The sequence below is a fragment of the Penicillium atrosanguineum genome, assembly GCF_028827265.1.
Source record: "Penicillium atrosanguineum strain IBT 20685 chromosome Unknown utg000002l_segment0_segment0, whole genome shotgun sequence".
NCBI classification, from domain to species: Eukaryota; Fungi; Ascomycota; class Eurotiomycetes; order Eurotiales; family Aspergillaceae; genus Penicillium; species Penicillium atrosanguineum.
The window spans coordinates 1,961,780-1,983,781 of NW_026623134.1; the positions used below are offsets into that span (position 1 = coordinate 1,961,780).

The 22,002-nt window shown below is 51.6% G+C and overlaps 9 protein-coding genes across 9 annotated transcripts; 6 read left to right on the top strand and 3 right to left on the bottom strand.

Annotated features, from left to right (window-relative positions):
- Positions 1-2,069: 2,069 nt before the first annotated feature.
- N7443_002502 (M protein repeat protein) lies at positions 2,070-4,760 on the bottom strand (the record flags this gene model as incomplete). The annotated part of the gene is made up of 3 exons (XM_056882558.1): positions 2,070-3,014; positions 3,076-4,514; positions 4,571-4,760. 3 exons carry the CDS (start codon positions 4,758-4,760, stop codon positions 2,070-2,072), a joined length of 2,574 nt encoding a protein of 857 aa, XP_056744399.1.
- A 508-nt stretch (positions 4,761-5,268) lies between these two features.
- N7443_002503 (H(+)-transporting V1 sector ATPase subunit H) lies at positions 5,269-6,805 on the top strand (the record flags this gene model as incomplete). Its single annotated transcript, XM_056882559.1, has 3 exons — positions 5,269-5,563; positions 5,623-6,139; positions 6,193-6,805. 3 exons carry the CDS (start codon positions 5,269-5,271, stop codon positions 6,803-6,805), a joined length of 1,425 nt encoding a protein of 474 aa, XP_056744400.1.
- A 473-nt stretch (positions 6,806-7,278) lies between these two features.
- Positions 7,279-8,927, top strand: N7443_002504 (Zn(II)2Cys6 transcription factor; the record flags this gene model as incomplete). Its single annotated transcript, XM_056882560.1, has 3 exons — positions 7,279-7,471; positions 7,523-8,842; positions 8,896-8,927. The coding sequence occupies 3 exons, from the start codon at positions 7,279-7,281 to the stop codon at positions 8,925-8,927; spliced, it is 1,545 nt and encodes a 514-aa protein (XP_056744401.1).
- A 176-nt stretch (positions 8,928-9,103) lies between these two features.
- Positions 9,104-10,160, bottom strand: N7443_002505 (uncharacterized protein; the record flags this gene model as incomplete). Its single annotated transcript, XM_056882561.1, has 3 exons — positions 9,104-9,435; positions 9,554-10,052; positions 10,107-10,160. 3 exons carry the CDS (start codon positions 10,158-10,160, stop codon positions 9,104-9,106), a joined length of 885 nt encoding a protein of 294 aa, XP_056744402.1.
- A 761-nt stretch (positions 10,161-10,921) lies between these two features.
- N7443_002506 (uncharacterized protein) lies at positions 10,922-11,941 on the top strand (the record flags this gene model as incomplete). Its single annotated transcript, XM_056882562.1, has 5 exons — positions 10,922-10,952; positions 11,039-11,326; positions 11,423-11,497; positions 11,566-11,667; positions 11,736-11,941. 5 exons carry the CDS (start codon positions 10,922-10,924, stop codon positions 11,939-11,941), a joined length of 702 nt encoding a protein of 233 aa, XP_056744403.1.
- Positions 11,942-13,458: 1,517 nt separating this feature from the next.
- Positions 13,459-13,730, top strand: N7443_002507 (uncharacterized protein; the record flags this gene model as incomplete). The annotated part of the gene is made up of 2 exons (XM_056882563.1): positions 13,459-13,494; positions 13,536-13,730. The coding sequence occupies 2 exons, from the start codon at positions 13,459-13,461 to the stop codon at positions 13,728-13,730; spliced, it is 231 nt and encodes a 76-aa protein (XP_056744404.1).
- A 2,516-nt stretch (positions 13,731-16,246) lies between these two features.
- On the top strand, positions 16,247-19,229 carry N7443_002508 (uncharacterized protein; the record flags this gene model as incomplete). The annotated part of the gene is made up of 4 exons (XM_056882564.1): positions 16,247-16,497; positions 16,658-17,564; positions 17,623-19,079; positions 19,148-19,229. 4 exons carry the CDS (start codon positions 16,247-16,249, stop codon positions 19,227-19,229), a joined length of 2,697 nt encoding a protein of 898 aa, XP_056744405.1.
- A 679-nt stretch (positions 19,230-19,908) lies between these two features.
- Positions 19,909-20,479, top strand: N7443_002509 (Apq12 family protein; the record flags this gene model as incomplete). Its single annotated transcript, XM_056882565.1, has 2 exons — positions 19,909-19,924; positions 19,977-20,479. The coding sequence occupies 2 exons, from the start codon at positions 19,909-19,911 to the stop codon at positions 20,477-20,479; spliced, it is 519 nt and encodes a 172-aa protein (XP_056744406.1).
- Positions 20,480-20,924: 445 nt separating this feature from the next.
- On the bottom strand, positions 20,925-21,791 carry N7443_002510 (putative signal sequence-binding GTPase GPN3; the record flags this gene model as incomplete). Its single annotated transcript, XM_056882566.1, has 1 exon — positions 20,925-21,791. One exon carries the CDS (start codon positions 21,789-21,791, stop codon positions 20,925-20,927), a length of 867 nt encoding a protein of 288 aa, XP_056744407.1.
- Between the last annotated feature and the right edge of the window lie 211 nt (positions 21,792-22,002).

A 22,002-nucleotide genomic window follows, 5' to 3' on the forward strand; every position in this document is an offset into this window, starting at 1 on the left:
GGAGTCAGGTACACCCCGTTGTCCCTGGACAACAGCCAATTGCACTGTTCAACTCACTTCCCCTAGTTCTTGCACTGCGAGGTTTCCGCTCCGCCGACGTAGCTATCTAAGATTTGGAATTTGCTAGGTTCCACACTCGCGTGCTATTGCCGTGACGTATCCGTGTTCCAAGGGGGTCTACGCGGGGCTGATCCGTGTCCTATGTACTTGTGGAAACTGAGTCCCCACTGCTTTATCTGCTTTGGAGTATTGGGCGTTACCATGGTTCCCTGCTGATCTGCGCCCACGAGGCACTGATCTTGTCTGCAGGTGCTGCATGTCAGCTGCATGTCACCGGCGCTCGTCGCCTGTAGATGCATTGACTAAGACCAAGATACGTAACTGAAACTATAATAGTTTAGAAAGAGTACAGACCCGAGAAAGGGGGAAAGAAAGGGAGGGAGATATAGAGGCCTACATATATATATACTCTCATCTCAGACATACATATAGTAAACCATTGAAATATATGATCACACTTGCACTGAACTTCAGGGCTCGGTCAGATACCTTGGCAGGCTTCAACCTTGGAATATATATCCATACAACAGGCGATCGAGTACTGACAGATTTAATAAGGAACCTCGATCAATCGAATCTCAAAACAAAATAGAGCCGCAGACAGTAGACATCCGGAACATTTGAACAGGACACAACTGTTTGCTTGAGTTCTAGGATTTAAACTGATTTGAGCACACTTGTATTTAGGGACCTTGAGGTAGTAAAAACAGATACCCAAGAAAGGCGGTGTCTCTTTTTAAGCACGTCGGAGCGGTGGGCATTTTGCCGGACATACGAGATTTCTGCGGAAAATTTACAAAAGAAAAAATAAAATAAAAAAGGTACGATAGAAAATTTATGTTTCATTTCGACTGTACAGCGACAAAAGACCAACACCGAATCAATCCAACCCGTCAACCCACTAAATCAATCTCCAACATCAAAGAGAAGAAATAGAGATATCGGGACCTTTCAGACCTCCTCGACACCCACCAGGACCAGCCGACCGAAGTCAGACGCCGAGACCAGGTTAAGATCATCACCACTCCCTGGACCGAACACGCAGACGCTGCAAGCAGCACGCGTGCCAGTCGAGGCGGGAGTCCAAATGGCTTCACTTTAGGGCATCGAGGACATAGCAGTCATCAGCAAGGGTGGAGATTCTGTGGCTCTTTTAAAGAGCTTAATGGTGGGACGTCTACTCTAAAGTGATTCTTTGAACTGTGGCAGTTGTTAGCAAGATGTTCAGATGCTGGAAGCCATTGTATGGGAGAGGGGGTACTAACGTAGAGTCGCTTAAGAAACAGAAAGAGGATCGGGGGATCCGGCCTTTTTATATTTGGAGCGGCAGGGCGGTGTGCGCTAGTGGCTACCGAGATTTTCCTTTTCCTGCCTGAGGCTCTGAAGGAAGATTTATCTTACTAACAGTTATTTGAACCATCGTTTACCTAACTATCAAATATTGGTCTCGCAATATAGTCTAGATGAACCACCTCTATAAGCTAACTCTTCTCTGTGGTCGCTATTCGCGGCCCCGAGGCTGTACACGCACTCTAGTCTCTAATCAAACCCCATGCAGCCACGTCGTTGCTGCTTTCTCCCACTGTCCAAGATTGTTTTAAAGACCGATATGTTCGATAGCAAGATTCAGTAATTATAGCTATTTCCAAGTTAACACTACGGCGTAGAGCGAATATAATCCATGTATCGGGCTGAACTGGACTAGCTAGCGAATTTAGCTCATTCGCGCCATGCCAATCTTGGAAAAACCTTCGAGCTGTGACAAGGCCGGACAGCGAGCGGATTTTGGGGCCTTTCTCATCGTAGCTTACTAGTCAACCAAGGAGGTAGTGCGATTTCTTCAAGTTTCTATGTGCAAGATATTAATCAATATCGTTGTTTGAGCAGGAATGTGATGTTCTTATGTGTGCAATTGAATCGTCTATATACATATCAACGTGATTAAACTTCTGAGCCGAGCGGAATTTCGATCATTGAGAACCAGAGTAGCAAAGTACCATGTTACTTTCTCATTTCATCGTGCTGTCAACCAGCTCACGGTAAATCTTCTTCAGATCAGCAATGTCTGCTTGAAGCTCCTCAACCTGCTCGCTCTTTTCACCAAGCATCTCGAGGGTTGTTAGATACCGCTGGTCGATATCAGCAAGTCTTGCCTCAAGTTCCTGCACACGAGAATCGGAATTTTTCTTTTCCTCGAGCTCGCGCATGAGGTCAACAACTTGTTGCCTAGCTTCATCGCGCTGGCTTGTGACACGCGCAAATTCATCCTTGGATCCAGCGCGCTCGCTCTCCAACCGGCGAACTGTAGCACTCATGCGCTCTACCAGCTGTACGGACGGGCCTGCACCGACAGTCGACTCGGAGATGATATCGTTGATACCACGAGATCCAGCAGCCTGAGTGCCTCCGTATGCTGATGGAGTGGCGGGAGTGCCAGTTTCAAATTCATCCGGCTCAAAGGTGATTGAAGGGGCTTCCAATATCATTGATGGAGGTCCAGTATTGAGCGGCGGCGGAGAAAGTGCTCCTGGGTTGATAGAAGCGGGATACGAGTTCTGGCGCGGTGGAGTGCCAATATCGGGCGAAGCGCAGGGATACGTGGAAGAGCGTCGGCTGCTCGGACGATAGTCCAAGAGACCAGATGAAATAGCTTCTAGATTGCTCGACCGTCGAGTAGAAGGAACGGGTGACACGGCTCGTGGTTGTTGCAAGCTGCTGACCTGCTCGCGCCATTTGGCTCGCTCTTCCTCCAGCTTCTGCGACCACGTGGCATCGGAGTCCTTCTTCTGCTCGACCGCGTCCTTCTGGGCCGCAGTGAGATCTTCGGTTGCTCTCTCGACCTTTTGTTGCATCTTCTGCAATTCCTGCATGCGATCTTCGAGTTTGCTCTCAATATCCCGCTCATATTCTTTGGCATTCTCGACATCTTCTTCGAGTTTCTTGGTTTTGAGGTTCTATAGAGATTGTTATTAGTCGACCGTCCCACGAACGTAAGCATTGTTGCAACGGTCTTACCAGCTCTCGAATCTTCTTGCGCAAGTCAGCTTCTCTGCGGCTCGTGTCATCTCGTTCCTTCTCCACATTGGCCAAGCGGGCAAGCAGGGAGCCCTCCAAAGCGTGCCAGTTCTCGCTGGCAACAGAGTACTGAGTCTGAAGGGTCTCGATCTGGCGCAGAAGTTTGGCCTGGGTTTCCCCCGTTGTTCCAGATGAAGCTTCTTCTGCACGAGAACGGAGGCTCTCCATCTTGCTTTCGAGAACTGACTGTTCGCTCTTCAGTTCGGCCTCAAGCATGCGCGCCCTTTCTCTCTCTTGATCGATCTTCTCTTTTAACTCACTGATCTCCTTCTTCATCTTCCCTTGACTGATGTCACGCTCAATCTTGAGAGTGGACAATTCTTCTTCCAGATCATTGGCTCTGCTTCTTTCTTTTTCTAACGCATCAGACGTAGCCTTTGACTCGGCGGCTTCAGCACGGGCAACGGCCCGGCTCAGCTGGCCCTTCATTTCCTGCACCGTCTGAGTGAGGGCGTTGCGTTCATTCGTCACAGCTTCAAGGTCCTTGGCCACCTTGGTTTGGGATGATAAGGAATCATTCAATCGCTTCTCTGCGGCCTCAGCTCGCTTTGCCCTAGCCTCGGAGCTATGTAGGTCCCTTTCCAACTTCTCGGTCCTCTTCTTCATTTCGATTTGAGCCTTCGAATTTTCAGCGAGCTGCTGTCGAAGCTTTTTGAGGGCGGTGCGATGGTCCATTTCTGACTTAGACAGTTTCTGACCCTCTTCAAGAAGGAGCGCAATCTTCTCATCTTTTTCTAGCAGTTGCTTTTTGGCACTGCCTGGGGAAGCAGTAGCTGCAGCACTCTTGGCTGAATCCGCTGCCTCTATGGCAAGATATTTGAGCTTTGACTGGAGTGCATCAATCCGTTCAATATATCCGTGGATTTCTTCTTGTCGCTGAGACTCATTGTCGTCACCCGCTCGGACCTCCGAAGGCGTATCAACGCTTGGTCGTGGGCTTTCGACCGACGTACGAGTACTGCGCGCCTCATTTGCTTCGAATAGATCTTTGCTAGAACTCTCCAGCTCCCGATCCCGCTCACCCACATCCCCGGAAGCCCTGAGAATTGATTCTGTGACACTCAAGTCTGTAGATGGCCTGGCAGAAACCCCAGAATCCTCACTTGCTCTCGGCGCCATGTCCTCCATTGCGGTGCTTTCTTCCTTCAACGTCGGAGATTTAATGGCGTCCGTAACAGCCGTGGAAGATGCAAGACCAGAATCGATATCCATGCTGGGTCGTGCATCACTACTTGGTCGCGGGCTAGCCGCAGGAGAGGAAACCTGACTGGGAGAAGATTCGGAGTTTCGATTTGAGGTATTCTTGTTGACCATGGCTCGCGCCAGGCGTTCTTGAAGACGGTCATTCCGGCGCGCAGTCGATGCACTGCGAGAAATAGCTGAACAATATGTAAGTCGTACCCAATATAGAAAGCGTTCGACGGAGGGTACATACAGTCAACAGGAGACTTAGTGATAGGTGCTTCAGTACTCGCCGCCTCGGCGGGCTTTGCGTTCGCCGCTTTCTTTCTTTCCTCCTCGTCCAACAAGATGTTGTCCAAGCGCGATTCGACACCCGCCACTGCTTGTTGGAAGAAGTTGCCCACACCCCATTTTGGCTTCTGGGGTTGCGAGTTTTGCGCCATGGTGAGCGATGTGTTGGATCGAAAATGGGACTCGATGACTAGGCAGCAATTGCCCTGTGTCTATTGTGCATGGATTCGGTGGGGGCCGCGCGGACAAGGCTCGGGTCTTCTTGTTCGACTCGAAATCGCGTCTTTGGGCGGAAGAGGCTCAATTCGCTCCAATCGAGAGGGAATGTCAGAATAGAAGACGGGAACGAAGGACTGAGCGCCTTAAGTTGTACTTCAGCGCAACGACCACGTTGCAAAATGGATGTCGCACAAGGATTTCGGGCCTGAATGAGTGTAGAGTAGAAGCACACAGCGAGAGAAATACCCGTAGGATACAGAGCGTAAAAGAGAAGAGGGGAGTAGAGGAACAGAAGAGGCTCAAGATGAAACGGCTTGCGTTGGGACCAACGCGAGTCTTGGCGGTGCTTCCGTCATCCCCCAAGCTCCATGCTCCTCCCTTCTAGACCTCCCACCTTCCAACGGATCCTGTTTCTCTGGCCCGGGGTCTTGTCCGATCACAATGTCGTTGGAGCCACCCACCTACCTTAGCTCGCTGCAGAACAATATCCGCGCTCGGCCAATTCCGTGGGAGGGCGCTGTCCGCGCGGGCAACATCACCGATGACCACCTCAAGAAGATCAAGGCTGTGGACAAAGTGCGCAAGGAGCAGCGCATTCAGACAATAGAGGCAGATCTCCTGGGATACACAAGCCTTCTGGCTGGTGGCTCACACGGCAAGAGTGTCTTGGAGTCCGCCTCTCGGAGGACCGATATCGTGCAATACATCTTGGTGCTGGCATCGGACTTGATTCAGGGTATGTCTTGCTATCTATACAGTGCATTGGGTTCCGCAGTCATTAACATAGGGTACTAGATGTCCCCTCGCTCGCTGACTCCCTCGTTTCGCACCCTGAACCATATAAGCCTTTCTTGCCGTTCCTGCACCACTCCACGAACGCCGAGGACCCCATCCCGCTGCTCACATCCACCTTCCTCACGGCACTCGTGTCGCACAGTATCGTTTCCACATCTAAGCCCGCCCCTCGCGATGATGAAGCTCTCCCACAGCTGTATACTTATCTCTCCACCCTGACCAAGAATCACGACAGTGGACTTCAGGATATTGGCGTCCAGGGATTCTCAGAGCTCCTCAGAAAGACTCGCCCGCGCGAGATATTCTGGAACCACCGCAAGGAGACCTTGGATCCCCTGATCGATACCCTTCGTGCTGCCGCGGGAGTCAAGGAGAATGGTGGCACTTCTGGAAGCAGCACACGTGGCATTGAGCCTGGACTTGCCGGCGGTGTTGGCCTCCAGCTGCTCTACCGGGTGCTACTTGTCATCTGGCAGCTTGCATTTGAGAGTGCGCTTGTGGGCGAGGAGCTGCAAGAGTAAGTAATATGCCTCTAGAAAACACCGTGCACCGCCTCTAACCCCTGCCTAGGAACTATGAGATTATTCAACTCTACACCCAACTTCTCCGCCTCTCGCCTAAGGAGAAGACCACCCGCCTGCTTCTTTCAACCCTGTTCAACCTCTGCTTGAGCAACCGTTCAACCTTGCTTCCTGTGGCCGTGTTTGTTCGCCTGCCCGCACTCTTGACCAACCTGGCTGGTCGCCACCTGACCGACCCCGACCTTCTTGAAGATTTAAACGCCCTGTCTTCCATGCTGGAAGAATACACCAAGACCCAGACTACCTTCGACGAGTATGCTACAGAGCTCCAGTCTGGCCACTTGCGCTGGTCGCCCCCTCACAAGAACCCCACCTTCTGGAAGGAAAACGCTCGCCGGATCTTGGATGAGTCTAACGGTGCATTGCCCAAGAAGCTTGCAGAAATCTTGTCCAAGAGCTGGGACAACGATAAGCAAGTTCTGGCCATTGCTTGTAACGACGTGGGGCATCTCGTCAAGGAACTACCCGAGCGCCGCATGCAACTAGAGCGGATCGGCCTGAAGACGCGAGTGATGGAGCTGATGGTTGATAAGGATGAGACGGTGCGATGGGAGAGTTTGCGAGCTGTGGGAGAGTGGCTTCGGTACACCTTCGATCAATGAAGGGTTCCCTTGCTTTTAAGGGTTTGACTTTGAGGATTTCCAGTATGGGATGAACATATACTTCTGTTGGCACTTGTGTATTTCCGCCATAGCGCAAATCTGTGTATTCTCTCGGGGAAAGTTGCATCTGAACAATCTAGAGACTTCAAATCAAGTACACCAAGCCCATTTTGAGATTGATTTCGGCACAGATAAAACCCGTCGATCGGTGGATCCCATAGAGATGGGTGAACGAGGCAACCAATTTACGAACGTCCCGATCCGAACCTTGATAGTCATCATTATAGTAACTAGGATCAGGATTAGACTTTCGACATCTGCCATCCCCCTTTCTCCTGAAAATCGATGACTTCGATCCCAACTCAGCCGAATCTCTGGTCAAGTCGTTCGCCACACGGGAAAACGGAGATCGCGGATATTCCCCGCAGAAATTCTTCTCTGCGGGACACTCACCTCTCCACAACACAGCACCCATGTCGAGATCCTTCACCGGATGCACACGATGTAAAGCGCGGCGCCAAAAATGTGACGAGCAGAGACCGACCTGCGGGCGCTGCCAGACCGCCAACGTGGAATGCAAATACGCCATGCAGCTGCAGTGGGGTGGGCGGGCATTCTCGCGATCGCGATTCGGGGCCTGCGTGGGCTCGAACATGCAGAGACTAGGTATGGGACCCTTGCTTTGGAAAACGTGATAACATGCGCTGACACCATCAGAATACTCGCCCGGCGAGTTTATCTACACTACCAAGTCCAAGGCTAAGGCGGAGGCGGCTCAGGCTGAGGCCCAGGCTCTAGGCCAAGGTCCAAGTCAACCTGGCTCCGATCTGATCTTGACGCAGTCTGTCGATCCCTTTTCCTCGCTCTCGAATGATCAAAAGGCGCTGCTGCACCATTTCATCAACGATGCCTCCCAAATCACCGCTTGTCACTCCGGCATGCAGCAAGATATCTGCCGCATGATTGTGCCCATGGCACTTCAGACTCCGTCCTTGTTATACGCCACTACCGCCCTCTCCGCAATCCACCTCCAAGCCCTACACAACCAGTCCGAGAGCGTCAAGACAGCGCCAGATATCGCACGGCTGATGGCGCTGAGCCTGGAACATTTCCGACAGGAACTCCAGAACCCAGCATCGAGGGGCTCAGAGGCGTTGGTGGCGACCGCACGAACGCTTTGTCTAGCGGAGATTCATTCGGGAGCGATAAATCCAAATTCATGGCGAGCACATATCGAGGGAGCAAGGGCTTTGATGAAGACTACGGATGCGGCCGGCGAGGACTCGATTCGGTCTGAGGGTGGCTTCCGCAGGTACTTGGATCGCTGGTACTGGTCGATCGTGTCACTGACCGCGTTGACGGGGAACGGGCCACCCATTGGCGATAACTCGGACTTTGCGCCGTCGGATTTGGCCGGTCAGCGGGGGTTGCCTGATTATTTAGATGATTATTGGGGATTCACGGTTGACCTGGCTGCGGTGTTCAGACAAATTGGTGCTGCTGCTTGGCGGAACCACCAGGCTGTGAATGATGGACATGGTTTCATTGAAGGGGAGATCGATAGTAATGTGGAAGATGAAGCGGCGACGCTTGAGTCTTCCGTACGGCATCTTATGGACCGAGGTGCCAGTTCGGAGCCGTCACTATACCCGGGCGTCGCGGAAGGACTCCCGGCTGAGAGTGTGCAACAGTTGGCGCTCTGTAACGAGGCCTTTCAGCATAGTGCGCTGATCCAGATTAACAGGCGTCTGCGCAAGATCCCGACAACATCAGATGAAGTGCAGTACTCCGTCCATCGGATTCTAGACTGCACGGCTCAAATTGGGCCATCGGCTGGCCTCAGCCCGTGGGTGATGCTGACCACGCCACTATTCATTGCGGGCTGCGAAGCGAGGGGAGAAGATCGTGATACAGTGCGGCGGTTACTGGCGTCGTTACACGACACTATTCGGGTCCCCAACGTGTTGCAATCTTTGAAGTTCCTTGAGCAGTACTGGGCTACTCAGCTCTACGAGGAAGATTGGAGTCATTTCCTTGGTATGTTGCCCCCCAACCTCATTTCTATATGGTCTTGCTAACATAATTTTCAGATCGAATGAACTTTGACTTCATTCCTTACTAGACCTCGAGTTGAGAGGCTCTTGTTTTGATATGCATGATGTGCGATGATTGGCGTTTTTATTTTTGATTATATTTTTGTTCTATCAAGCCACGGGCGCTGTTTTGGAGGATATCCTGGAGTACATAACTGTGAACAAATACTGGATACATTGATCTCATACAAATTATTAAACAACTTTAAACTACCAACCTCGGTACCGAATTTGCTGAATTTCCACTAGATGGCGGCCTGTGTTGCACCAGCTCCTGGCTCCCTTCTTGTTCGCCTGCAAGTTTGCGGTCCCATTTTGCGAGCACGACATTGAATAGCTCGTTCGCGACACCGAGCAACAAGAAGATCGCAATAACCTGTCCGAATGTCCATCCCCTTTCCTCCGGGTCGAGGTTGTTGCGCTGGATCGTCTGTTCCAGTGACACGATCAGATAGATGCAGAGACCGAAGTAAGCCAGCCTATTCAATGTGTAATTGCGCAAAGCCTGTCCATGTAACCGCTCATGCTCCTCGGCGTCTTGAATTTTGGTAGTGTTCCACTCAAAGTACCAGTTCGCGCAGCGCCTTTCCCCTCCCATCATCTCGTCGACCTCGTCGGTTGGAGTACCATGCACCGCAAATACATGGTAGCATACATGTAAAGACAAGGACGAAACCCGCGGCAATAGACCCAAGTGAGCCCAGAATAATATACCGGAAGACAGGCGAAGTAGCCTTGATGCTCACACCAAAAACAACGTACACCGTATCTGGGTTACAAGTCGGTTGGGCCCCAAATTGCGGCGCCGTGACCCAGAGGTAGACATTAAAGGCGATGAAAGCGGCTAAGGCTATGATTTGGATCACCGCAAAGAACCATAAGCGCCAAGGCCCAAACCCGGCGTATCGGCCTTTGCTAATTATATCCATACCCAGCAGAGCGAGGAGATGGACCACACAGATGGCGTGGAAGAGGGTCAGCTCGGTGCGGAAGGTTTGGTATATTGCCGTGCAAAGGAGTGCTAGGCCTTGCATGCCTAGGGCAGAGGAGACGCCGCGCGAGAACTCGGCTTCATCTTCTCCTGGTGATAACACGCGAAGGAGATAGCTCACGACTGTTCCGCCAAGGCAGAGGGCGTATATGGATGCGCGGATCTATATAGGACAACGTTAATAGACGGCCTGGCTGATAAAAGCATCGTGACATACCCCGACGCCCGTGACATCTGGATTCGCCTCGATCACACACACTGTCGAGTTCATTATTGACATAAGAATACCACTTCACTGCGGCAGCTCACGGCTACCAGCTCCGACCCTGGGGTCCAGCTACCTGTATATCTCCAAGGCCGAAAGATGCGTCACACCCTAGCATCTCTTGGCCCCGGCACCCGTATCCCAAACTCCTAAAAACCCGGGCGACAGTGGCTAAGCAAAGAGCACCGCGCCACATCGCAAGGCATCTGCATCACGGGCAGGACGGCAAAAGGCGCCCTTGGCGTCCGTCAACCCTACGGGATAAGCCTCGCTCCGGGCCGCGATTGGGTCGCCTGGAGTTACCATAGGTCTAGTGGCGCAGGGCGATGCTTACTACATGAGCTCACATCTTTTCCAAGTTGCACGCGGTGAGCTGCTCGAGCCGTGCCCTGACGCTAGTCTCGCCAATTGCGCCCCGTAATTCGTCAATCAGTATCTGTACAGCGTTAGTCCCTGCAGTGCCCTGCCAGACCCTGTGGTTACCTTCGGCTTGGCTTTTCATGACCCATGACGAGAGCCATGCTTGCAGAAAATGGAGTTAGAGAGCCCCATGTGCCTTCAGCCTCGCTCTTGGCGAGTTTGGGGGGGGGAGGGGGAGAATGGGCTGGGCTTGGCGGGTGATTGTTCGTGTTGCCGGGGGTTTGGGAGATGGCGTCGCCGGCTTTTATAATCTGCGACGGCGGCTTATTTGGGGTGGTCCTTAAGTGCAGTATTTCGGACTGTTCGTGAGAGACTAACTTGACTATTGCCGCACGCACGGTCTCATAATGGACGACGTTCAGTCACCTCCCATCAACAGTATGTCACCACTTTTTAACCTCAGCTGTTCATGTTTATTTGACAAGACGTGGGCGTGGACTTTTTGTTAACATTTCAATTGCCAGTATGGACTTTTTTCGCGCTTGCCGCCCTCGATATCGCCGCCAACGGCGCCGCGGGCCCAGCAGCTGTCGCGACAGCCGTCCACGTCAATGGCGGCGTTCTCACTGCGCGAATGCTGCAACTCGGAGCACTGGCCGGTGTCACCAAGGCAGGACTTTTGGCATTCGTGGAGTTCCTCGGATATGCAGGGATTCCGACATACGCATGGATGTTGTTGATTTTGCTGGCGAGTAGCTTTGGAGTATGTGTTTTGATCACGGCGGAAATAAGCAACTTGGTGCTTGGCGAATGTAAGCCGAAGACCCGTTGAAGTCTATCCTTTCACCAGTATCTCCAGTATAGACTATGGCGCTGCTGTGAAACATGCTGATTATTTATTCTTTCAGCACCGAGTGCGCTGCTCATCGCAGCTGTCGTTGCCGCCATTCCATTGGGCGGAGAGTGTATGGGGATATATCAGTGTGAGTTCAGACACTCTTCTAAAGGAAATCTTTGGAGAGACACGATGTAGCTGACGGCTTGTCTACAGCGGCTGGAGGACTTGCTGGAGGCAAGGCCGGGTCCCAAATCTTCGTCATGGGCCTTGACGCTCTTGGCGGGTATGTCTTTGCTCGGATGGCGCACAACATGGGTTAGTCATTAAGCACGGTGCTATTCCTCGCTCATTGGGCTGGCGCTTACATATCAATCTCTCAACAGGCTACGACATCTGCCCATACAACGTCGCCGCTGCCGCCGGAGCCGTTTACGGCGCCATTACGGGCCTTTTCCACACCATCATCGGTTGTATGGCTGGGTTCACATCAACACATAGCACCAACGGGCATTACACGACGACAAATATCTTTGGGACGACATCTGGTTATGACCCCAATTGGAACAGAAACGCTATGCACATGTGGTAGCTGGGACTTTATTTTCTGATTTTGCGATTAGTATTTGGGGTTTCTGGCTATGTAATATCATGTTTGACGTCTTAAATTTGGTATATGATTATGTTTCAGTGACTCTCTACTTGTTCTGGGCGAAAAGTCTTTACTTTCGGAAAGTTGTCAGCTCCACGATCGCCTGCCTGAGATTCATGTTGAACTCTTTGACCAGCTGGTTCCTGGATGGCCTCATGTATCTCGTGAACAACCCATTAGCAGGCGTGGCTCACTTTGAGAATATTATTAGGTGACAAGAGAATATTATTAGGTGACAAGAGAATATTTTGCCTCACAAATACCCTGTTTTTTGCATTGACGTAGACTGGTATCGTTCTTTCCAAGGCCCTCTATGGACCGATTTCTACTGTTGGAGAGCAAATAAAGTAAATCAGACTAGATTAGAGCCATTCCCGAGGCCATCATCGCTGCTCTCAGCACTTCTTTATTTTGGCTTTGTATTGTAGCTTTTGGTACCTGAGATGCACAAAGATTTCAAGTATTGGAAAGACCTGATCCACGACGAGGGCGATCGTGTTTCAGGTAGATTTGAAGCTGCTTGATAAGGCCACCGCTGATGAGAGAACCCACTTATAGGTGTAAATCAAACGGACTCTTGGGTGCAATGCTCTCATCGCCAAGGGTCTGCATTTTGTTCTCAAACGAATCTAAAGCATCCCGGGCTCATTGCCATGAAAGATTCACTCCGGTACTCTTACATGTAGAGGAAAGTACAAGAAATTAGCTATCAGTCAAGCCTCAAATCCAAGGTACATCATTATAAAACGATGTTATACTTAAGAAGAGAAGCACGGACTCTCCGATACGTGGTCCAGGACTCCAGAGTTAGTACGAAGGAGGAGTGCCGTTGGAAATTGGAAAGAAGATCGGAGATAGCAACTAAGAGGAAGGCAAAGATGGAGAGAGAGATACAGAGGCCATGGTATATATAAGGCTCCGAAAAGTCCATGCATCCTGCACATTGCATATAGACAGCAAGTGTCTGGCTGGATCCAGAAAATGACAAAGAATGGATGCTGAGGCTAGGGACACCCAATTGGCGCATGGGTAAGCCATCTGATGACCGCAAAGAACATAGGAGGTTGAGCAGTGTTGTAGAGGAAGACCAAAGGGAAGGAGCCCGACTGAGACTGCTTGTAGATGGTGTCCAGGTAGTCAAGGTACAAACGGAACCAAACAGGAAAGTACGACTCATAGGAAGCAGACAAAGGCAAGAGCTAGAGTGGAGTTATTCCTTGTGATTCCGTAACGATCCCCTCTGTCAGAAATGCCATACAGAAAGAACCAAGATCTTCACGCTTCAACATGATCGCTACCTTGCCTGGGGTCATCATCAAAGATCCTGCAACCCGATCATCCCTCCTCCCACCACTTCACATATCAAACTGTAAGTCTTCTTCATCCCATCCTCGAAGCCTGTAGCTTACGTCGAGATCAGATCCACCATCCACCTCGAAGTGAGCTTGTTACTCACGATGCCTGACCGCACCCCCGACAAGCCGAAGCCCAACGTGAGTACATCGTCTGCCCCGTAAGTTGAGATACTAACCAGCCTGGCCCGCAGTACCTGAAGGGTGATGGCAAGTTCAAACGCGAAGAGCCTGAGCTGGGCTTCTTCCAGACCAAGCTGCGTGACAAGGAGGGCCTTGAGGCCCAGAACAAAAGACACGTGAGAAACAAGAAGGAGAAGGAGACCAAGCAAGAGAAGGAGGAGATGAAGGTGAAGGACCAGAAGCGAAAGCTTTAGTATTGTCCTGAGATAATCTCCCGCCGCATGACGGCCGGAGGAACCTTCCAACGACTCTAAACTGAGCTTGCGTCGTTTGCATTGTGAGGATTTGGAAACATCCAAATGCCTCTCCTCCTTTGATCACGAGATAATGAACTGGACCTCAATAAGAGATACCCGGAAATGCTATTTTAAACTTTCGAGCTCTCAGTGATTGAAGAATTAGGCAAAGTGAAGAACTTACCTCGCCCTGTGAGCAGTAGAGAATGAATGTATTGTAGAAGGAAACGAGAAACAGGCTCTTTGGAACCAGACAAGCACTTAAGAAACCTCCAACAAACATGACTCACCTTTGGCACTCTCATTCACCTGAACTCTGCATTATTTTTCAGCAGCTTAAAGCTGCCATCAAAGCTCCACGGGAATCGTTGACATTGTCTCCTAGCACGGATTCCAGCCTTACGCTCCCATTATGTGACCGATCGACTCGGCCAGCATCCTCGCCAAGACGTATCCTCGCCATGCATGAAAGACATGCATGAAAGGGTTCCACCTGAGTTCAAGTTCCCCGGATTAGGCTCCAAGATATGTGAAGCTACCTCGCACACGCAAGCTTTAGACGGCGACACTCAACTGCCATCCATTGAAGTACAAAGCCAGGGACTGCAGTTGCAACCAGCCATCACTTCCATGATATATGCTACACTTCGCCTTTTATCAAGTTCTCACCGCGGTGAGACTTGCAAGGGTTGCGAGTCGAGCGACTAGCCCGATTCGCAAGTGGGCCCTGACGGAGCAGCCCTACGCGCCCTCCAATATCCTGGCGTCAATAACACGCATGGTGCGACAATAGCCCAAGCCACCCGACGTCACAGCTATTTATTCTTCAAACCTGCGGTGTAGCGCATGTTGGCTATTCGGGGATTGTATAAAGACCGAAATCTGGGAGCTGTCAGACCGAAGTGGATTGCCCCGATCGCAAGGGGAAAAAAAAAAAAAAAAAAAGTTGGGCCCACGGGTCCAGATCTCGGGCATTGTTCTTTTGGGGGGTTCCACGACTCCCGAGACATGCAATCAATGCACCAGCGCGGCTGTTTGATCTCTGCCTATAATACCCCATGTCTCATATTTGGGTGTTTGGTTTCCCGAACCTCGAAAGTCTGGGCCCGAAGTTTATCAGTCCATTGGTTCTGGTTCAGGGGCATCGAAAGCCACGCCGGGGGTTCCGAGTTCATGCTGAACGCTGAGGATGTTCGTGAAGTTTGAGTGGCACGGCTAGGTTCGGCCCCCAGGGTCGAGCGATACGGCAAGGTATCACTCAACCCGTAGATTGGCCAGTGTTGAGCCGTCTGGATGGCTAGATGCTTAGGCGTGTGAGGTTGAAGCGCCATGCCCAAGCAAGTAACACACGCCGGCCACGCGCTGGCCCGAGACTTCGGCGAGACGCTCAAGTGTGATTGGCGTTAAACACGGCACGGCAGACTGGCTACTGCACATTGTCTGTTTAGCAGCGCATATCAGCGCACGTTCTCTGGGGGAGGTCCAAAATTATGCACGGGCCGAAAGAGCAGCTACGGAAAAGGGGTGATCTCCACCCGCCTACGATCCACGGAGGAGTGTACATGTACTTGATCGGTATGGAGACCTCCCCCTTAATCTATGGCCGAAGATCGAGGACAGAGTTTGCATGATGGCGTGGCTATTTTCAATATTTCTGTGAGTAATGGCGTACGGGCCTCTTGAGTACGTGTCCAGGTACCGGTACCTGTACCTGGACCTGAGGAGGATGAAGAAGAAGAAGAAGAAGGTCAAGCGATGACATAGTATATCTCCGTGTATAGTAGAGACGGGCCTTGCATTTTGAGAAACCTTGAAAGGTAGAATGAAATGGTCAAAAGATGTACCTCACTATACCGGGTTGTATGCAAAGATACCTGCAAGTACAAAGTGGAAACCCCCTGAAAGCGAAGGCGCTAGCGGGTCCCGACCCAAACCTCGACTCAAGGGGGACTTTCTTTGTCCCTGCACTATTGAAACACTGATACTATTTTCGGTGGGCCAGAAGCTTGGCCCGTTCAACTGTGCTTTCAAGGGAATATGGCTCTCAACCGGAATGAGAGCGACAGACCAGCAATATACAATCATAACAAGGCCATCTTCACACGTTTCGTTCGTGATGTCGATCACTTCGGGGCCAGAGCGTTCCTTGGCGGCGCTATCAGCTTCACAGTTTGTATTGAAGTGCCAATGGAATCCAAGCATCTGCAGGTCCGCGACTCCACCAAAGTCAACACGCTTACTTCTCCCGGACGGCGCTAATGCGTGATGCCTGGAACCACGGGCGGTTTTGCGCCAATCGCCCTAGGCCCGTCGTAGCTAACTCTCTCCTTTTCCTTTTGACCAGAAGTCCCTGATTATCACTCACCTCTCCTTTCCCCTTTGGTCTTGCAAAGTTGGCGCGTGCCATCCCTCTACCCGTGGCGGAATGAGCGACTGCCGATCGAGGCTATTTTTTGATACGACCAGGGCGTCTCATGGCTTCTCCTCCTCTTTCAGGCGGTCCTCCCGCTTTCGATCTTGACTACTATCAATCTTCCCCGCCCTCGTCTCAGGTTCGAAGGAAACCGCTACCGCAGACTAATGCGCTGACGGACGCTGATTACTATCCCCCTTCTCCCTCTCCTGACAACGATAAACACGCCTCCATTCCCCCTTCTGCTCTCAGGTCACCCTCCCCTTCGGTGGATGGAGACTCCTATATATCGGTGCCAAGGAATCCCAATAGGTATGCATTCCACGGCGGACCCTGCCCCCTGATCGGCGCGTGTCTCTGGCCTCTCTCCGAACCAACCGGTGGAGGGTTGTTGATATGGCCTACCCATGATCTCCCGCTTCCCTAGCATTTGGAAGACCCATCGTCGCTTACCTATATCGTGCTTCCGCAGATACTCTCGAGGTCGACATTCGACGAAGCCTCTTCGCATTGATACCGCCGCTTCCGCCGCGTTCCTGAGGTCGGTGGTTGAGGACGACGACGATTCCGAAGAGGGCGCCGACTTGTTCGACGACGAATACGCAACCCAATTCTCGCATGGAATCGGAACTCCCCTGCATAGTCGTCTAGTGAGCGAGCCTTTCATCCCGATTCTCAGATCTCCTCCAACCCAGCGACGCGCAACGAGTATGGCTTTGCAGCCGCATATGAACCGGCCACCACCCCTGCATATTGACATTGATCAACGATCAATGTCGATGAGTAGCGATCGTCAACCGAAGACACCCGGAAACAAGATCAGCTCCTTCTTTGGCTGGAAAGGCAACACAGCTACCTCCCCTGGTGGCGAGTCTTCAAGTACTGAGATCTCCGACTCTGGCCGTTCACCTATGCCATCCCCAATGCCTCCTTTACACAACGTACCTATGAAACCACAGTCGCCTTACGACCCAAAGGGGCCTGGGAGCGTCCCGCAACGCACACCCTCATTAGCGAGTGCACATGAAAAGATATTCGTGTCGAAGATGGCCGACTTGGAAAATGAATTACGAGAAATTAGCTCCGAACTGGCAGGTTCCATCCGCCGTGAAATGGAGCTCGAGGACCTCATTGAACGTCTTCAGCAAGAAGGTCCCGATATAAACCGGCGGACGAGTGATTATTTTTCCGACTCAGGAACCAGTTCCGTCCGATATGCCCCTGAAATCAAAGCAGAAGATATCGAGAAAATCAAACGAGCAGCGGAGCAGGAACGCGCACAAATAAAGGTGGAATTGTCGCAAAAGCTGCAAGAAGAGCGAATTCAGCGCACAGCATCTGAATCGCATGTTCAAATACTGGAGAACCAGGTCCAGCAGGTACGATAAACGGCCACCATCATTTGTTAAATGGTTGCTAACGTATTCGTCTGATTAGCTTCGACGCGATAGAGTGGACTTGTCCGATCTTTCGTCCAAGACCAGGGAGCTTGAAATTGCCCTCGATGATACTCGCCGCAAATTGCTTGAGGAGCGGCAATCTAAAGATAATTTTGAAGATTTACTTACAGCCATGCGCGTGGAATTGGAACAGCTGCGAAATGAAAGAGATATCTTCAAGGAAGGGCAAACAGTTCCGGCGGAGACACAGCGCCTGGTTGAAGAAATTGAAGCTCTCAAGATCGAGAACGCCTCTTTGGCGCAATTGCAGGGATCACGCTTCGCCTCTATCGCAGAGGAGGACAGCGTTACCTCGAAGAGAAATTCAGCATTTGGTGGGGGTCTCACCCGGTCAAACTCCCTTGCTCGCAAGCCTGCCGGCGGTCTATCTCGATCGAACTCGCTGTCTCGTGGACAGAAGGGAGAGACTAACGAATCGCTGGTCGACAAGGTGAAGGATATCGAGGGCCAACGGGATGCTCTTCACCGGACGCTACGAAGCCTTCTTGACCGCCACGCGTTCCAAGCACGCGAATTCGAAAAGCGATTCAGACTTACGGAAATTGAGCTTGCACGAGCCCAGGAGGCCGGTCTTCCCCGGAAAATTGGTTATGAACGTGAGGTCCGCGGTCTCCGTGACGATGTCAACCATCTCCGCATGCGCGCTGAAGATGCCTTGGATGGAAAGTGGCAGTGTGAGAAGAACTTGGCAGGTCTGAAGATGGATCTTGACCGTGCCGAGCAGGAGACTAGCTCTCTCCGCGTGCTTCTGCAGGAGCATGACAACAACGTCCCCGAAGGACTTGATCCAGACCATGAAAGCTTTGCTGAGGTGATGGCCACGTCGTCTTCGTTGGAGGCGGCTTTCCAGCAATTGTTGGCAGATCGTCACCAGGCTGAGCGTGCGGGACCCTCGGATAGTCTCACTGAATCCATGGAGCGAGTGGACGTTCTTGATGGCGATGTTCAGCAACAGCTGTCTAAGAACAGCTCACTGCGTAGTCGCCTCGCCAGCGCCATCGACAAGGGTGAGAGAGACCAGCAAATTTCCATCGCCCGCATCAACGACTTGCAAAGCCGCATGAAGGAAATGGAAGATTCTCTCTTGATCGCCCAGCATCATTCCGAAGAAGAAATGAGCAAGCATGAGGACGAGATCCGCCTGCTGAAGGAAAGCCACAACGCTCAGCTGGTACGCATGAAGAACGGTGCTCGCACACCTGTCGGTCTCTCCCCCCGACCAGCGAGCACACCCTTCGATTCGCGCTCGCCGCGGATCGACAAGACCACGAGCGGAGACGGCGTGCCGCTGGCCGACGTCGTCCAAGCCGAGATCTTGGAAAAGCGAGTCAAGGACCTGGAAAGACTCCTCCGGGACGCAGACATGGAGATGGAAGAATGTGTGGGACGTATGAACCGCGTCCAGGTTGATGTGGCTCAACTTCAATCTGACAGGTAAGTTTTTTTTCCCGAGAAGTGACAGATCGTGTTTCAAATTTCAGCCAACTAACCCTTCCCCGCAGAGACGAAGCCCTTCGCGAAACTCGCCGTCTTCAGGCGGACATTCAGGCCGAGCGGGAGGCGCTTCGAGCCCTGATGGCCTAATTATAACAATCTCGCGCTAATTTCTTTCCTTTTTTGGATACTTTCACATATACCACGCCATCTGCATCTGCATCAGGATTCATGGACTCTGTACGAGTACTGGAATTATCTTGGAGTTTGGACTTGGAGTTATATTTTTTTTTGAGGATTTGAACCGGTTTCTGTGCGCGTGGCATCGCGCTGACCGAGCTCATATGGAGCGCAGGTCGCAAACAGATTGGTAATGTTTTACTGGTCGCCCTGTATATAGACCACCTATTATTTATTGGTAAATACTACCAACTGTACAGTCTGACGAGGATGTCATTCTACTCTGAAACACTTCTTTCCTGCGCGAATCGTAAACCCGTAATTTCCAATTAGAATCAAGCTTAATCGCTGATCTCGATCTAAGATCGCAACGGGGTTGTTTGTTTGTTTTGCACCCACTTTGTTATCTTGCACCTCACCTGGTCGCACTCCAACCCTCAGGTCCTGCTTCACAACTCCTGACTTGAGTATATTGGATCACTTCGCGACCCTTCCGAGATCCTGCTTTATTAAACCCACCCGCAGCCTGAAGCAAAGCCTCTTTCAGCCTTCCCCAAACGCTGAACATACCCGCTCTCCTACAAAACACCACACCAGGTCACTCTTCCTCAGACAACTCCCTCGAGTCTACTTCACACCTTCAACAGCCATGGACATGCTACCAGGTACCACCCACCAAATCTTATCGCCATTCCCATCTAACATATCAATACACAGAAAATCTCCAAACTCTCCTCACCAATCCGACAATAACCTACCTAAAATCCCACACCCAAGAAACACTGACCACCCACCTCTCCGGCATCCGCGAAACATATATACAACCCTACATAATAGCCCCGCTGTCATCCCTTCTCGCCTCAACGAGCACATCCGCCATGCCTGACCTCATGCAACTGCTCATCCTAGCGCTGGTCCTGTTCATCTCGCTGAAGGTCCTGGACTATGCGCGCCGCGTCATTATGTTCTGGGTTATGCTGGCCTTTAGGCTTGTTTTCTGGGGATCGGTGCTCGGGCTGGGATTTTATGTTTATCGCGTTGGGGTGGAGAATGCGGGGAGGGATTTGGGGTGGGTTTGCGGTGTTCTGCTCGGGTTTGTGGAGGACTTTCAGGCGCGCGCTGCTGCGGGTAATGGTGGTGCCGGGAGTAGAGGTGGAAGTGGATGGGGTGGTGCTGGGACTGGGGCTAGGGGTGCGAAGAAGGGTTATAACCGGTGGTAAAAACCGTTCGGTTCAGCTGAGATTACGAAAAAGGTTTGCTTTGTGTAAGGGACTACCTGAGGATACGGACTTTGTGTACATGTCATCAATCATGGGTGTATTATTGGAGCCAGGGGGTTATTTTTATGCATAGGAGTTTTGTTGCGGGCCTCGGAGTTTGGTGTTGAGGCTCGGACTTGATCTGCAATTTGATCGGCGGAGTTTTTTGGTCCCGGCGAGAGTGTGTACGGTCATATAGCTGAGTTGCTTCCATAAGCATGCTATTGTAGGGGGGTGATGGTTGGTTGCAGTCGATGCATTGGAGGGTAGCATTCGATGAGTCGTAGGAGGTGGACGTAAAAGTCGTACACTGGGTTGCCGGAGGCCTGGATAGCGAAGTCGCGGATATTTTCGTAAATGACGGAGTAGATGGCAATTCAGAGCGATTTCGGGTATTCTAACTGCTTCAATCCTCATAATTCACCTCCTGCTCATCCTTGGGTTCCCGGGGTTCTTGGGCTTCGTGGTACTGGATGGCGTCGTCGATGTGGCTCAGAATGGCAGAGACGCTGTCCTCGTCCTGGACATCAAGCTGCAGGAAGGAAACCATGCTGAAATCGTCGATCAGCTGTGACACGGCCCGGTTGAGCTGCTTGAAAGATCCGCCACTCATCAAGGCATCCGGCGCCATGGGATTGGCGCGCGCCTTGGGATCGTCCTCGTCATTTTGCAACAACTGAACGTCCACATTCGCGAATCGCCGGAGTTCCCGCTTTGTAACCATATCGCGCACCTGATCCATCTTGCTGAGGATGTTCACATGGGGAATCTCTAGCATCAGCATGGCTGACATGGCGCTAAGCGTGCCGGCGAAGAACTTCGCCTTGTCGACAACGAAGGTACTTTCGAGCAGGTAGGCCGCGCACAAGTTGATATTCAGGGGACCTTGGCGCGAAAGGTATTGTGTTAGGGAAGGGAGCAACGGGATGTGGGTGTAGAGCTCGATCTGGCCAGGCATGTCGAAGATAATGAGGTATTCTTCGCTCAATGGATCAAGAGCTTCGGAGAGGAACTCGAGGTTCTGTAGCAGGAACTCGAAACAGTAGATCAAGCCACCGTTCGGACCGAGGCCAAGTTCCTCCATCACATCTTCCAGAGTGATCAACTCGCGGATATCAAGGTCAGGTTGATAGGCGAATTGCTCGGCGGCGGGATCGAGGTTGACGTAGAAGCAGCTGCGGCGGTTATTTTGCAGATGCTGGATCAGAGAATTGCTGAAGGTGGTCTTGCCCGCCCCAGCGGGACCCATGACTAGAAGACCGAACTTGGACATGGTTGCGGGAGATTGATAAGTATGGGGAGTATTGTTTAAGGCAAGGTGCGTGACGGCAAAAAAAAGATGGAGCTCCAGTATCAGCTTATCTTCGGATACGAGAAAATTGCATTTGCCGGTGGGGCAGCGGTAATGCCATCTGCCACCGCCCAAATGGCGCCATCGGAGCAGCAAAGTTCCCTCACTGATTCTGATGCGGTACCGCGTTCCT